General features: G+C 39.9%; 1 protein-coding gene across 1 annotated transcript in view; it reads left to right on the forward strand.

The window, feature by feature from the left end:
* STYXL2 (serine/threonine/tyrosine interacting like 2) overlaps window positions 1-17,937 on the forward strand; it is a 159,879-nt gene that overhangs the window by 107,830 nt on the left and 34,112 nt on the right. Inside the window, exon 3 of the mRNA XM_082247011.1 lies at window positions 16,575-16,669. Within this exon, the coding sequence (XP_082103137.1) occupies window positions 16,575-16,669 (95 nt within the window). The remainder of the gene's footprint in view (window positions 1-16,574; window positions 16,670-17,937) is intronic.

The following is a 17,937-nucleotide window of genomic DNA, read 5'->3' on the forward strand; positions in this document are numbered from 1 at the left end:
AAATAATTAGGGGAATGGAGGACATCAGCTATGAGGAAAGACTACAAGCACTGAACCTTTTCTCTCTGGAGAAAAGACGATTGAGGGGGGATATGATATCAATGTACAAATACTGTACTGGTGACCCGAGCATAAGGAACAAACTATTCAGAGAAAGGAGATACAATAAGACACGTGGCCACTCACTAAAACTAGAGGAAAGGCGGTTTAACCTTAAAGTGCGTAAGGGGTTCTTCACTGTAAGAGCAGTAAGGATGTGGAATTCTCTTCCACAAGCAGTCGTATCAGCAGGGAGCATCGATAGTTTCAAAAAACTAGTAGATGGACACCTTAAAGACCACAACATACAGGGGTATACAATGTACGGTTAAAAGCAAACACACACACGCATCATAGGTTGAACTGGATGGACTGATGTCTTTTTTCAACCTTACTAACTATGTAACTATGTAACTATGTAAGGTATTAAGCATCAAGGTACAACATATTTTGTCCCCCTATTGCCTTTGTTAAAATGTCCGGCTGGCCGAAAGGCAGAGGCAGAGGTTCTGCACATGAACATAGTCAGGGGTGAGCAGATTCTGCAGGACAAAGTGGTGGTTGGGCCACACCATCTAGAGGAGTGGCCTCCAAACTGTGGCCCAGGGGCTGAATGTGGCCCTTTGTTTGCTCTTTTTTCTGGCCCTTGGGGCACTATTTCATCAAATGACACTACTGATGGTGCACCATTCCCCCTACTGATACCATCTATTCTTCACGTTGATATCCACAATGGGGCACTATTTTCTCCATTAAAACCATTAACCAGGCACTGAGGCCGGGCCATTTTCTACTCCAACTAGCCACAGTCCGGCCACCCTAAAGCCTGAAGGACAGTAAACTTGCCCTTTGCTTAGAAAGTTTTGAGACCTCTGATCTAGAGGTAGGGGACCTTTGCCTTTTCTATCAAAAGCTGGCCAAACACGGGTAAAAAAATAACCGATTCCTCCATCCACACAAACTGATCAGAATACCCTTGACAGAAGTTGATAAAATAATCGACATCTGTCAAGCGGGGGATTCCACACACTGATTGAATATCTGTGTTGTTGGACCACACGCTGTCAGTGCCGGTGTGCACATGTCTACAGAAACCTGATCCAGCATGTATAGGCTGGGATGCTATATTTCCTTCAAGGAACACTTAGTCAATCTGCTGGAGGCTGGGAAGTATTCAGGGCGAGACACACCGCTGCAGCTAGTGGTGCCACCACATGTCTTGTACATGAGTGACAGTGTAGTCACCTGTACCTCCTTTTCCTCAATGGCCTCATCCTCCGACTAAGATTATTAAAGCGGAGGTCAAAACCAAAAAACTAAAGCTTAAACCTGCTCCCATCCCCATTCTAAGCCCTATACTAACTACCTTGTAAAGGAAAGATGTTTATACTTGCCTAGTCTTTTGGTGCTCCAGCCCAGTCACTTGATCTCCCCAGTGGCCAGCTTCAGGGGAGAGGACAGAGAGCAGAAACAATGGCTGCCAAGCGCGGGCAGTGACATCACCCATAGACTTACTATGGGGCAACCGTTGTCTGCTGTCCATCCTCTCCCCTGAAGCCAGCGCTGGAAGCTGATCACGACGTGGCCAGACTGGAGCACCCTTGGATTAGGTAAGTATAGACACCTTTCCTTTGCAAGATTTTTAGTATAGGGCATAGAATGGGGGTGGTGGCAGGTTTTAGCTTAGTTAGGTTTTGACAAGACTTCCAATTAAAGCGAACTAAACCTTCCTATCGTTTTCAGCCAAGTAAGCTGCCATCTTGACCTCTGTTTGATCTTTAACTGCCATGGTGCTGCACATGTGATCAGTTATGACACCAGCCATTTGATGGTTTGAGATTTTGGTTAAGAGCACAACCAATGTGACAGTTACATTCCCAACACATGCCGTAACTGTTTTTTTAAACTGTTAAATTGATGGGTTTAGTTCCGCATTAAAGTGGAACTTTAGTCAGAAATTGAAGTCCTGCTAGATCACTTCTGACTGACCTCTTCTGCAGGTATAGCTATGTAAAACATTAAAAAAGTGTATATACTGATGAAAATCCAGTTATACACTGTTTCACTCATTGTGACATCACCACCCCATCATGCCCCAGGGGGTGATGTCACAAGAGTCGGGGTCTCTGGGTGACATCACCAGATGGCCAAGCTCCATGGCTATATAACGAATGGCACATGCCAGAGCTAACAATACAGCAGGAGCTAGCGTCAGGAGAAGAACTGGAGGAAGAACCGGGAGAGGAAGACGACATCAGTGCATTGAGAAGAACTAGAGGATGAAGACATCATTGGAGAGGGAAGAACTGGAGGGAGAAAACACGTTAAAGTTACTTTAACCACTTGCCGACCGCCGCCTGACTATATACGGCGGCGGTCAGCCCCTCCCAGGCAAAGTGACGTACCGGTACGTCACTAGCCTGGGAGCGAATAGGGGGCGAGCGCGCGCCCGCTCGTACCCAAAGAAGCTGGCGCGTGTGACCGGCGGACCCGATGTCCGCCGGTCACTTGCGATCGTCGGGTAGAGAGGGAGAAAGGCAGGCGGCTAATGTAAACAAAGCCACCTGTCATTCTCCTCTGTGTAAAAGCACAGATCACTCGGTCCTGCTATGTAGGACCATTGATCTGTGCTATTACAGCACAAGCCACATCCAATCACAGTTAGAAGCACGCCCCTAGGGACACACTTAACCCCTCCCTCTCCAATAAAGTTAAACCCTTCACTGCCAGTGTCATTTTTACAGTAACAGTGCATATGCATAGCACTGATTACTGTAGTAATGTCACTGGTAACCCCAAAAGTGTCAAAAATGTCAGTCAAGGGTTCGATCTGTCCGCCGCAATGTAGCAGTCCCGCAAAAAAAACACAGATCGCCGCCATTACTCGTTAAAAAAAAAAACAACAGAAATGACAAAAATCTTTCCCTTAGTTAGTAAACGCAATAACTTTTGCGCAAACTAATCAAAATACGCTTATTGTGATTTTTCTTACCAAACATAGGTAGCAGAAAACAAATTGGCCAAAAATTTAAAAAAATTTTGATTTTTAAATTTTTTTGGGGGGAATTTCATATAAAAAAATGTGAAAAATATTGTTATTTTTGCAAAATTGTCGCTCTTTTTTTGTTTATAGCGCATGATCAAAAAATTGCACAGGTGATCAAATACCACCAAAAGAAAGCTCTGTTTGTGGAAAAAAAAAGGACGTCAAATTCGTTTAGGTACAGCTTCGTACGGCCGCGCAATTGTCTGTTAAAATTACGCAGTGCCAAATCGCAAAATACCCCCTAGTCAGGAAGGGGGTAAAATCTTCCGGGGCTTAAGTGGTTAATAAAGAACTTTGTCAAAAACCTGTGTACTGGTTTTATTTATTTTTGAAACTTTTTTTAAGGGTGAATGAATAGATGTACAATGTACCCAATACTCATTCACATAGGGTGGGGGGGGGGCAGAATCTTGGGGTCCTCTTGTTAAAGGGGGCTTCCAGATTCCAATGAGCCCCTGCCCACAGACCCCAACAACCACTGCCCAGGGTTGTCGGGAAGAGGCCCTTGTCCCCATCAACATAGGGCAAGGTGCTTTGGCGTGAGGTCTCTCCTCAGGATCCATACCAGACCCGAAGGGCCTGGTATTGAGTTGGGGGGGACTGCAGGCCGCTTTTTTTTTACATTTTGGCATGGGGTTCCCCTTCAAGATCCTCAGAGCAAAAGGTGCATGCCAAAGCCGGATCAAAGTAGTGCAGGAACTATTTTCAAAGTCAGGCCAACTTTGACCCGGACCGGTTAAGACGGCTCTTAAAGGGAATCATTAATTTATACACGTCATGCAATATGTGCTCCCAAAGTTGAAGTGTTTGTCGCACCAGTGTGAACCGGGCCTTACTGCTGTTTTGGGGCTCTGGGCTTCCACAAAATGGCAGCCTTCAACAAGAAGCAAGTTGTTATGGGTAAAGTATCACCAGTAAAGCCCAGGAGCGATCCAATGCTGCCGTTAGCTAGATGTAAAGAAGAGTGAGGCCAATATGGCCACCACTTGTCTCTTTGCCCTTGGAGGACCAGAGCGACGTCTGGCATCCCTTCAGGTTCCAAAGACATAGTAAATCTTTTTTTTTTTTCGTTATACAACAGTTAAAAAAATGTTGTTTATTTTTTTTTTAATATTTTCTTATAAAGGTAAATGAGAGATATGGGGTCTTTTTGACCCCAGATCCCTCAATAAAGAGGACCTGTCATCCTTATTTCTATTACAAGGGATGTTTACTTTCCTTGTAATAGGAATAAAAGTGATAAAAATAAATAAATAAAGGGACAGTGTAAAAATAAAAGTAAAATAAATAAGAAAAAAAAAAGCCCCCTTCATCCCTCCGTGTTCGCGCGCAGAAGTGAACGCATACGTAAGTCAAGCAAGCATATGTATATGGTGTTTAAACCACACATGTGAGATATGGCCAGGATCGTTAGAGTGAGAGAAATAATTCCAGTGCAAGACATCTTCTGTAACTCTAAACTGGTGACATGTAAACATTTCTAAAATGTCCCCTATGGAGATTTTTAAGTACTGTAGTTTGTTAAGTACATTCCACGAGCGTGCGCTATTTTAAAGCATTACATGTTAGGTATCTTTTTACTCACCGTAACATCATCTTTCACATTATAGAACAAATTGGGGTAAATATTTTTTTTTTTTCATTTTTTAATTAATTAAAGTGTATTTTTCCCAAAAAATTGCGTTTAAAAGGCTTCTGTGCAAATACTGTGTGACATAAAATATTTCAACGATCACTATTTTATTCTCTAGGGTCTCTGCCAAAATATATATATATATATAATGTTTGGTTCTAAGTAATTTTCTAGCAAAAAATACTGATTTAAAGTTTAAAAAAAAAAAAATGTCAGAAAAGGCTTGGTCTTCAAGTGGATAACATTTAGATCTGTTGTGGTCGCTACTTCCTCTTCCAATGCAGGCCTGTTGTCACTGGATTAAAAAAATGGGGGCGTTTTTATGTACCAGTCCTCTTACGATAAAAGGGGGGCTCAGGTGTCACAGCTAAAAATACCTAAACAGACAGAATTTAGTATCAAAATTCATTATCAATTAGTACTTTTCACAGCTTTCTCTGTGGACTACTGCCCCCCTCCCCACAATTTATTTAAAGGAAGAGAGTTAGAGGTATTCTGTAGCCCTGACATACTTCCTGTCCTTGGGTGACAATGTGCACTTCCATATATGAAATTCACTGAGTGAGTGTTGTCACCCTAGGACAGGAAGTGTCTTACTGGAAGGATCACCCTGTGAAAATAAAATAAAAAGTGTCTGAAAAAAAGCAAACAAATGCAGCCACTACATCTAGGGATTGGTAAGCTGCAATATATTAATGATATTCTTTATTTTTGATATTTATATCAATGTATAGGTAAAGTTGATATCAATGCACGTTATTTGCCTAGACCAGCGGTCTCCAAACTGCGGCCCAGGGGCCTGAGGTGGCCCTTTGCTCGCCTTTATCTGGCCCTTGGGGAACTTTTCCCCCTACTGATACAAGGCACTATCCATTGGCTTTGCAGGGAAAAAAAAAACTGCTTGATCCCAGTTGATATGACAGAGCTCTGTCCTGTCATCCTCCTCGCCAATCAGCAGGTCATCCATTGGCCGGCATTTACTGATCAGCTTGTGCTGTGTCTAATCACAGCACAGCCGCACAGGCCCCTGGGAGTGCCAGGTCATGTACTAGGTGCGTGATCTGGTACAGGAGAGCCAATTTGCCGCTGTATTATGGTGATCTGCGGTCAGCAAGTGGTTAAATTAGGCTACCCATAAGCACTCCGCCAGGAGGAGGAGTAACCCTTAAAGGGGAACCCCTGCCTATTTCCACCTGCCTACATCTGGAAAAATTCCAACGGGGAGTGATACAGGGTTCAGGAGTTCATTGCACTCAGATTGCAAGGTTCAGGAGTGCACTGCGATCAGAATGCAGGGTTCAGGACTGCACTGCGATCAGAATGCAGGGTTCAGGAGTGCACTGCGATCAGAATGCAGGGGTCAGGAGTGCAATTCGTTCAGAATGCAGGGTTCAGGAGTGCGTTAGGCTCAGAATGCAGGGATCAGGAGTAAGTTAGGCTCAGAATGCAGGGATCAGGAGTGCGTTAGGTTTAGAATGCAGGGAACAGGAGTGCATTAGGCTAGGCTCAGAATGCAGGGATCAGAAGTGAGCTAGGCTCAGAATGCAGGGATCAGGAGTGCATTAGGGTTAGAATGCAGGGATCAGGAGTGAGTTAGGTTTAGAATGCAGGGAACAGGAGTGCATTAGGCTAGGCTCAGAATGCAGGGATCTGAAGTGAGCTAGGCTCAGAATGCAGGGATCAGGAGTGCATTAGGGTTAGAATGCAGGGATCAGGAGTGCGTTAGGTTTAGAATGCAGGGAACAGGAGTGCATTAGGTTTAGAATGCAGGGTTTAGGAGTGCATTAGGCTATGCTCAGAATGCAGGGATCAGAAGTGAGCTAGGCTCAGAATGCAGGGATCAGGAGTGCATTAGGGTTAGAATGCAGGGAGAAGAAGTGAGCTAGGCTCAGAATGCAGGGATCAGGAGTGCATTAGGGTTAGAATGCAGGGATTAGAAGTGCGTTAGGTTTAGAATGCAGGGAACAGGAGTGCATTAGGCTCAGAATGCAGGGATAAGGAGTGCATTAGGTTTAGAATGCAGTGATCAGGAGTGCGTTAGGTTCATAATGCAGGGATCAAGACTACGTTAGCCTCAGAACGCTGTGATCCGGAGTGCATTAGGTTCAGAACGCAGGGATCAGGAGTGCGTTAGGCTAAGAATGCAGGGATTGGGGGGGGGGGGTAATTTAAATGGTGTTAGAGGACACTGCTATGGGTGTGGCCCTGCCCAATCCAGTGTCCTCTACCCCCTTCGCATTACCTCCCCCCCCGCACACACACGCACAGTGCTGTGCTCTGCCCCCCTTTCCCCTATAGCAGTGACCTCTACCCCGCCCCCTTTTCCCACCCATAGCAGTGTCCTACTTCACAGCCGAGAGCAGAAGGCAGCACAGTTCTGGACAGAGGCCGGGGGCGGGAGCCAGCAGAGTGACCTCTCTTTGTCCTAGCAACCAATCACCTGTAGTTTAACTTCAAAAGGTTATTTGGGCAGCTCCTACTCCTGCCCCCTGTCCCAAGTTATGCTGCCTCCTGCTCTCTGCTGTTCACTGATGACAGTGGAGGAGGAGGCTTGCGGAGGTGGAGGCTTGTGGAGGCGGGAGTGGGACCCATGGTAGGGCCGGCCCAACGGGTGGGCCAGGTAAATTACCTTGGCGGGCCGTAGTTTGAGGACCCCTTCACTAGGTGGTGAAGTCAGGATGGCAACCCCAGACAACTTCACCTTGAAAAGTCTAAACTCTTGCCCTCCATACTTGTTCCAGGTCAGTGACTGACATAGGTAGTGAAGCCAAGTTGAGAACCTGTTGTTGTAAAAAAAAAAAATTTGCTAGCACTGGACTCTCCCGTTTTTTGCCTTTCCCTTAGGATCGTCGTTTTGACTTTTGATATTTTTAAAACACAAATTATACAAAAATAAAATAGGACACTCTAAATTCATGCAGGCTATGCCCTAATAAGATTTATATTTAAAATCCATTTTTTTTTTAAATTTTAAACAAAGTTTATAATAACAAAAATAAATATGTATTTGCATAATTAAAAATATGTCGAAAATTTCAATCAAAAATAAAAAAATTAATGTATAGAAGTGCATATGAATTTTTCCTTATCATTTTTATTATTTTATATTTTATTGTTTCTCCTTTTTTAATTATCTATACGTGTGTGTGTGTATATATGTATATATAAATATATATATATATATATATATATATATATATTATGTATATATATTTATATATTATATATGCTTTATACTTGCAGTGCTATAGTATATCCTGCCCTTGAAATGTTTAAAATTACATTGAGTCATTGAGTGCATAATTTATTTTCAAAATTTTCCATCCTGGAAAAAAAAGTATCTGTTTATGTACTAAGTAATTATTTATTTAGTGCACACTACAAAAAAAAATGCAAAAAAAAAAAAAAGCTCACTGTGAACTTTCATGAATAAATCCTTTGATTTCCTTGCTCTTTATTAATCTGCAGTATGGGACATGTAAACAGATCTGTTTGCTGAAAATTTCATTTTGTGGGTCCAGTTGACAACCGCCCTTATTAGCAGTTGTGATGTCCTTGCACGGAGTGGACATCTCATTGGTTAAAGCTCGTCTTTTCTAGTAATAATTTGTATGTACCGGCATGGCCATATTAGAACAGCCTGCTATTGGTAATGGTTATTCCTGGAAAATTGACAAAATGGACAATGTCACATTTGCTGGTATACACAATACCAAACAAAAGAAACAATAAAAAAAAAAAAAAATAATGAAAAAAAAATCTTTGGTGTTAGATTATTTTCTCTTAAATCCACAGATTTTATTTTTCCTAAACTGTTTTATTACATAGCAAAGCTGTGAGTATTCTATGAAGCCTTTATGTGTTTAATTTCCTTTCTGTTATTTAAAAAAAAAAAAAAACAGAATTTACTTATTTTACATTTGTATTCACTTTAATTGCATCCTACTTCTTATTTTACATTTGTATTCACTTTAATTGTATCCTACTTATTATTTTGTTTTTTTGATTTTAATCTAGTTATTACTTTAATTTTATCTTTAAAAAAAAAAAAACAGAATTTACTTATTTTACATTTGTATTCACTTTAATTGCATCCTACTTCTTATTTTACATTTGTATTCACTTTAATTGTATCCTACTTATTATTTTTTTTTATTATTTTAATCTAGTTATTACTTTATTACTTTAATTTTATCTTTAAAAAAAAAAAAACTGAATTGACTTATTTTACATTTGTATTCACTTTAATTGCATCCTACTTCTTATTTTACATTTGTATTCACTTTAATTGTATCCTACTTATTATTTTATTTTTTTGATTTTAATCTAGTTATTACTTTATTACTTTAATTTTATCTTTAAAAAAAAACAGAATTTACTTATTTTACATTTGTATTTACTTTAATTGCATCCTACTTCTTATTTTACATTTGTATTCACTTTAATTGTATCCTACTTATTATTTTATTTTTTTGATTTTAATCTAGTTATTATTTTATTACTTTAATTTTATCTTTAAAAAAAAAATAAAACTGAATTTACTTATTTTACATTTGTATTCACTTTAAATGTATCCTACTTATTATTTTATTTCTTTGATTTTAATCTAGTTATTACTTTATTTCTTTGATTTTAATCTAGTTATTACTTTATTACTTTAATTTTATCTTTAAAAAAAAAAAAAAAAAACAGAATTTACTTATTTTACATTTGTATTCACTTTAAATGTATCCTACTTATTATTTTATTTCTTTGATTTTAATCTAGTTGTTACTTTATTACTTTAATTTTATCCTACTTATTAATTCAATTTTATCCTAGTCAAGGCTAAAAAATTTAAGCAACAATGAAAGGCTGACTAAAATATGTTTTGTTTAAATACGTTTATTCAAAGTAATTAAAATACAAAACTGCAAAAAATTAATTATATAAGCAACAATGAAAGGCTGACTAAAATATATTTTGTTTAAATATGTTTATTAAAAGTAATTCAAATACAAAACTGCAAAAAACAAATTATGAAGGTTGGACATGAGTTTTCATACAATAATGTAATAATTTGAGTTACAATATCAAGAAAGTTGTTGTTGGATGCAGAATAGTAAACAAAAATACATAAGAAAGAATAAAGATGAATGATGAAAGACTAAAATGTATTTTAAACATAAATGTTATATTAAAAATTTCAAATAAATATTTTAAAATGTTCAAAAACAATAAAATTAAATTGGACTGCAAGTATAATAGGATGACAACAAAAGCAATTTTTTTTCATTTCTATTAAATTTTTCTTTTTTTTTTTTTTTTTTTTTAAGATCAGTAAGATATTTTTAGCCAAATGCCCATACAAGAAAAGCAGATATATATTTTATATCTATGAGGGGAGAAGCAGTATTTTATTTTTCTGCAGAAAAAAAAAAAAAAAAATCTGGCATTTTCTGCCCTTTAATTCTCTTCTGAGAAAAGCAGGACTAAAAACACAGGATGAGGCGTCCATCTCCCCAACTCCCAGAATGCTTTGTGACTGACATGAAAAAACACAAGCCTTGATGATCCTTCCCTCTCGACCTGTATCCAGATGGCTACCCTGGTATCGATCCGTTGGTAATATATAACATGATGAATGTGTAGGGCTATTTCTGTCACCTTGGATACAAAAACCACCAGCGCTAGCTGATTGAATCCCCTGCCATTATTTCCACTGCAGAAACACGATTTCTTTTTTTTTTTTTTTTTCTTTTTAAAATTTATCCTTGTGATGTATTTTCGTACCAAGGTTGTGTGTGTCGCTGGCCATTTTGGCATGCATATAATTGGAAGTTGGAATGCAACCAGATACTAGGGGGGAACAAGAACATAGCTCTGGGGCCACTGCTGAGCAAAATGTAAAAAAATAAAAATAAAAAAAAAAAAATAAAAATGTAAGAGAATTTACGATAAAAAATCTACTAGCACCATGGACACGACAAATGGGGCTTTAAATTTTTTTTGAGTGATATATCATATCCCCATACTAGGAACCTCGCCGTGATGCATTTAGGGGATAGAGGGAGAGAGCAAATAAAATATATATTCTATCATTTTTAATTAAAAAGAAAGAGTCATTTCCGATATCCTACGTCCCAGAGTTCTTTGGCAAAGGAACGTCGCTCGTGATCTGGTCAAGTTTTAAGATGGAGGAGGCAGAAAATGGGCAGCAAAGAGCGATTGAACCCGCAGAGGCGGCTGGAGGAAAGAGGGAGACATGGACAGAATGTACAACTCCAACATTTCACCATGGAGAAGAGTTCAAAGATAAAGCAGTGCAAATATTTTTTACAGATTGGTGTATGACAGACAGACAGACACGATAGATACGATAGATAGATGGTTAGATAATTGATATGATATGGATAGATAGATTATTGGTAACAGGTATAGGTTATAGATGATAGATAGCTAGATACTATAGATAGAATAATAAGTAAATGTATTATTGGTATGTGAAAGGTAAATAGGTACAGAGATAGATAGATAGATAGATAGATAGATAGATAGATAGATAGATAGATAGATAGATAGATAGATAGATAGACAGACAGACAGACAGACAGACAGACAGACAGACAGACAGACAGACAGACAGACAGACAGACAGACAGACAGACAGACAGACAGACAGACAGATAGATAGATAGATAGATAGATAGATAGATAGATAGATAGATAGATAGATAGATAGATAAATATATTATTGATACGTGAGGGAAAAATCAATAAATAGATAGCTTAAAGGAAAAAGATAGATATTAGATAGATTGATTATTGGTTTGATATGACTAGATAGATAGATAGATAGATAGATAGATAGATAGATAGATAGATAGATAGATAATAAATATATTATTGATATGTGAGGGAAAAATCAATTCATATATAGCTTAAAGGAAAAAGATAGATAGATATTAGATAGATTGATTATTGGTTTGATATGACTAGATAGATAGATAGATAGATAGATAGATAGATAGATAGATAGATAGACAGACAGACAGACAGACAGACAGACAGACAGACAGACAGACAGACAGACAGACAGATAGACAGACAGACAGACAGACAGACAGACAGACAGACAGATAGATAGATAGATAGATAGATAGATAGATAGATAGATAGACAGACAGACAGACAGACAGACAGACAGACAGACAGACAGACAGACAGACAGACAGACAGACAGATAGACAGATAGATAGATAGATAGATAGATAGATAGATAGATAGATAGATAGATAGATAGATAGATAGATAGATAGATAGATAGATAGATAGATAGATATTCAGAATATGGTTATGACATGGATAAAGATGAACAGGTAGAGAGGTAGATGAATAGATTATAGATAATTATAGGGGATGGAGGGATAATCGGATACATAGATAGATTATAGATGATGTATTAATGTGGGAATTACGATGGAAGTGGAATAATTCTGGGATCCAGAATATACAGACAGATTTCTTCCTTTTATTTCTGTATTGTTACATTGTATCCCTCGGTGGGGATGTCTCTCTGTATACTGAATACTGAAAGCTTCTCTGTTTATTCTTGTTTTGTTTTTCTGTAATAATCAAAAAGATCTGCCGCTACTTTTAAGTGTCAAGAAAAGAGCTGTTGCCATGACAACCGCTAATGCAGAAGGGGAATCACTGCTGACCACCACAAGCTCCCTTTATTGTAGAAGTGGCCGGGATCAGGCGCTCTCCATCCCCAGCCCTCCTCACTCCGATCCCCCCAGCCAGCCCAAAATATTTCGGGTCGTTGTGGAAATTGTCCACTAGGGACGGTCAATGACGCATAAACAGAAGCCTGAACCCAGAACACATGGAGCCAACCACTGCTGTCCTCTTCCTTCTGTTGGAAATGCTAATCGCCTGGCTGTTGGGGTGGTTCAGTGGCTTTAGTAAATTTTTACCGTCCCAGAACATATTCCCTTAAAGCTGAGCTCCAGGATAAGTTAATATCGTCTAAATCCATTTGTAATATGCAGTGCTGGGGAAGCTCACCTAGAGCCCAGGGCAAATATGCCAAATTGTGCCCCCCCCCCCCCAAGATGTATAAGCATTATGTGTCAGCAAAAATCCCCCTCCCCCCAAAAAAACATTGAGCCCTAATATGCATGGTTACCCCCCAAGCATAAATCCCCCCTCCGCCCAGTACAAATCCACCCCACTGCTGAAATTCCACCTCCCAGCACAAATCTTTGCCACCTATTCCCCAAATTCCCCCAGGACAATTGCCCCCCCCCCCAAAAAAAATCACCCCTCAAATGTTCCCTCCAGGTATGCATTCTCTCCCCCCTACTCCAAATCCCCCTCCTAGCTCAAATACCCTCCCCCCCCCTCATCCCCTCTCCTAGCGCAGACACCACCCAATCATACCTACTAGCACAAATCCCCCCCACCCCTAAAAAAAAAAAATACCTCCTCGGACAAATCCACTCTCCCATATCACCTCCTCTAGCGTAAACCCCCCAAATCGACTCTCCAAATCCTCTTCTTCCATCCCCCTCCCAAAACAAATCCCCCTGAATCAACACTCCTAGGACACACACACATATTTCCCCTCCTTTAACAATTCTTACCCCCCCCAAATTCTTCCTCCCAACACAAATCCCCTCCCCCCTCAATCTCATTGTGGCGCCCCCTCCCCAATCTCACATGATACCACAGTGCCCGGGGCAGCCCCCCCCCCCCTCCTGCCCACCCCTTGTCCCGGCCCTGGTCATGTATATTCTTCCTGGAATCTCGGTGTGCTTTGTGGATTTCTTCCAGATCTGTGCAGTAATCCAGTGTGAGATTTCCTGTAATAAAGACCTCTCACTGCTGCTCTCTCTCCTTGTGTCGGGGAACTGGTCCTGGCTCCACCCCTCTTTTTGTAGCAGCTTATTTATTATGCAAAATGCATACAGAAAATAAATAAATCTCTTCCTTTATCTGTTAAAAAATCCTGAACCACAAAAAAGAAATTGCCCACTTGGCAGCGGGGAAGCCGATCCACATGGCCGGCGGCCACGATTGCAGCTGGTCACCCGCGATCGCTCCCCACTGAGAGAAAACGACGGTCTGCTGTTGTAAACACAGCGGACCGTTGTTCTCTCTGGAATAAACACAGAGCGCCTGTGATCCTTCTATTGAGGATCACAGGACTCTGTGTTGATTCCTTAGGTCCCTCCCCCATACAGTTATAAAACAAGCCCTAGGCTCACAGTTAACCCTTTGATCGCCCCTGGGTTAACTCCTTCCCTGCCAATGTCATTAGTACAGTAACAGTGCATATTTTTAGCACTCATTACTGTAGTAATGTCACTGGTCCCCCCAAAAGTGTCAAAAATATCAGGTAGGGGTCCGATCTGTCCGCCGCAATGTTGCAGTCCCTTACCTATAGGTACAACTTGCAGAGGAGGGTTTACTTCCTCTTTAAAAAAAAAAATGTGATAATTTTTATTCCTATTACAAGGAATGTAAACATCTCTCTTTATTACCTCTTTATTGTGAGATCTGGGGTCAAAAAGACCTCAGACCTCACAACTACCGTAAAAAATGAAAAAAAAAAAAGGGGACCTTCAAACCGGTTGCTAGGCAACGACGTTTGACGTCGCTCCGGTCCTCCAAGACCATAGAGTCGAGTGAGGGCCAGCTTGCCCTCACTCGACTTCCTGTCTAACAGGATCCGGGACCGGATCGTTTTTTCCGCTGCCGGTGACACCCCCAGATCAGTTCGCATATCGCAGTGCGAATGGTCAGTTTGGACAGGAATCGAATTGCATAGGTGTGAACACCCATGCGATCTGATTCTGGTGCGGACCAAAAAAAGAGGTCCTTGGCAACTTTGATCGGAATGCGATGCAAATTCAGCCATACAATCTGTATGGCTGAATTCGCATCGCACAGACATCGCATGTGATTTGCAGAGCAGTGCGGTGCGAATCACATGCTATGTCTGTAATTGCATACAGTGGGGATAGAAAGTTTGAAAAGAACCTCTGTCCAACTGTTAACCTCCCTGGCAGTATGATTCTGTCAGGAATTCTGTTCCAAAAGCGGTACAATTCTTTTCATGGATTTTGGCGTTATGTATTATTGGCCTACAATTCTTAGTAATTACTGACTTAAACCTGACCAAAACAAGACTCTAGTAGACATCCCAGATGTGATAAATTTGAAACACAAACAAGTGAATTATAATCAAATCAATAATATTATTTTATTATTTAATATATAATATATATAATACAATTATATTATTGATTAGATTATAATTCATGCGTTATATATTATATATATATGTGTGTATATAGATATATATATATATATATGTGTGTATATAGATATATATATATGTGTGTGTGTAACGCATGAATTATAATCGAATCAATAATATAATTTTATATATATATATATATATATATATATGTGTGTGTGTATATAGGTATATATATATATATAATATAAAATGTGTTATGTGTTTTGTGCAACGTTTTTTTTTTTTTTTCTTTTGAATTTCCCTCCCTAGTTCCGCTCCCATGCAGCATTGCTGCTGCAGGGAACGGAACTAGGAAGTCCTCCTACCGACAGACGAGCGGCGGAGATCTCGGCTGGCGGTCACAGCAATGAGAGCTCATCGCTGGATCGCCAGGATAAGGTAAGAGACGCTCCGCTGCGCTGTCTGCATAGCTCTGCCATTCACCCCGAGCGTGACTCGGGGATACCGCTAATAGCAGAAAATTCCTACCCCGAGTCACGCTCGGGGATACCGCTAGAGAGGTATTGCAGCCAGTGGCACAGGGAACATCTCACGAGTAGAAGGAATAATGGATTCAATAAAATTTCAGCAAATTTGGATGGTAACTTGATGCCATCTGTGAAAAAGCTGAAGTTAAAGAGAGGATGGTTTCTACAAATGGATAATGATCCTAAACACACCTCGAAATCCACAGGAGATTACATCAAGAGGCGTAAACTGAAAGTTTTGCCATGGCCTTCACAATCTCCTGACCTCAACATAATTGAAAATCTATGGATAGACTGTAAAAGAGCAGTGCGTGACAGACAGCCCAGAAATCTCAAAGAACTGGAAGACTTTTGTAAGGAAGAATGGGCAAAGATACCTCAAACAAGAATTGAAAGACTCTTGGCTGGCTACAAAAAGCGTTTACAAGCTGTGATACTTGCCAAAGGGGGCAGTACAAGATATTAACTCTGCAGGGTGCCCAAACTTTTGCAGATGCCATTTTTTTGTTTTCTGTTATTTTGAAAGTGTAAATGATGGAAATAAAATCTAACTTTTGTTGACATATTATCAGAATGTCTAATCTGTAATTTGATGCCTTTTGGAGATTTTTCCATCTTTCCTTGGCTTCTTTATGCACATTAATACAAATTTTTACCTGGGGTGCCCAAACTTTCGATCCCCACTGTATGTGTGAACCGGCACTGAAACCATCATACAATATCCACGTGATTATGATACACATTGTGTAGATATGATATGTTGATTTTAAAATGTTCAAATAAAATTGTGTTACTTTTATAATACAATTTTTCTGTGTGGCACCTTAAAAAAAATCCCGGTTGCTTGTCCTTATCAATATTATGTGTTTTTAAATGTTTTTATTCTGTGGGATGTTTTACAATTGGTGATTTATTTTTCATACATATTTGTGGTGCAGATATTTGCTTTAGGAGGTACTTTTCTTATTTATGTGTTCTCTATGTGTTAAGGAGTAGCGTGCAATAAATACCCTGACATCTAGGATGTGACTGATGGAAACGTGAGACTGATAGGCTTTAATTTTACATTTCTATTTGCAGCTTTTCTACGATTTCCAGCGCCTATACAGAGAGCATCTTTATGGAACCCATTCACCTGTCATCCTCCGTGGCAGCCAAGAAGATAATAAATGAAGGTGAGCTTCCAGCTGATATTAAAACGCAGGCCTAAAATATAGCGGGTACAATACATACTGGACATGCAAGCAATACTTGAGATGCCTGGCCCCTCCATCTGTAAAGTCTTCTGCTGGTTTGGGAACCTTTTATACAGTTGTCCTCATAAGTTTACACACCCTGGCAAGATTTATGATTTCTTGGCCATTTTTCCGAGAATATGAATGATAACACAAAAACGTTTCATTCATGGTTAGTGTTTGGCTGAAGCCATTTATTATCAATCAACTGTGTTTACTCTTTTTATATCATAATGACAACAGAAACTACCCAAATGACCCTGATCAAAAGTTTACACACCCTGGTGATTTTGGCCTGATAACATGCACACAAGTGGACACAAAGAGGTTTGAATGGCTATTAAAGGTAACCGTCCTCACCTGTGATCTGTTTGCTTGTAATTAGTGTGTGTGTATAAGAGTCGGTTCACACTATGGCGACACGACTTCAGGGGCGACTAGTGAAGTCGCCGTGCACCGCGACTTCGGCGCGACTTGCACGGACTTCACATAATCAAAGTCAATGCAAGTCGCTCCGACTTCAGTCAAAAGTAGTGCAGGAACCTTTTTCTAAGGCTGGCCATACATTTCCAACTTTTGTTGCACAATTTTCTGTTCGATCTACTACAAACCACATAATGTGAGGTCAAAGCTAACCAACACATTCACTAGTATCCAATTAGGCAGGCCTTCGTACTACATACTTGAAGGTAAATTTCAAGAAAATCTGACAGAAAACTGAAAGAAAATTGTATCATGTATGGCCAGCCTTAGTCGGAGCGACTTGAGTCGCTCCTATTAGAACGGTTCCCATAGCACAGAATGGAGCACGACTTGTCAGGCGACCAAGTCGCCTGACAAGTCGCGGTAGTGTGAACCGGCAGTAAAGGGTCAATGAGTTTCTGGACTCCTGACAGACCCTTGCATCTTTCATCCAGTGCTGCACTGATGTTTCTGGATTCTGAGTCATGCTGAAAGCAAAAGAATCATCAAAGGATCTGTGGGAAAAGGTAGTTGAACTGTATAAAACAGGAAAGGGATATAAAAAGATGTCCAAGGAATTGAGAATGCCAATCAGCAGTGTTCAAACTCTAATCAAGAAGTAGAAAATGAAGGGTTCTGTTGAAACCAAACCACGGTCAGGAAGACCAACTAAAATTTCAGCCACAACTGCCAGGAAAATTGTTCAGGATGCAAAGAAAAACCCACAAATAACTTCAGGTGAAATA

Source organism: Pelophylax lessonae (genome assembly GCF_965119305.1).
Source record: "Pelophylax lessonae genome assembly, chromosome: 2".
Lineage (NCBI taxonomy): Eukaryota > Metazoa > Chordata > Amphibia > Anura > Ranidae > Pelophylax > Pelophylax lessonae.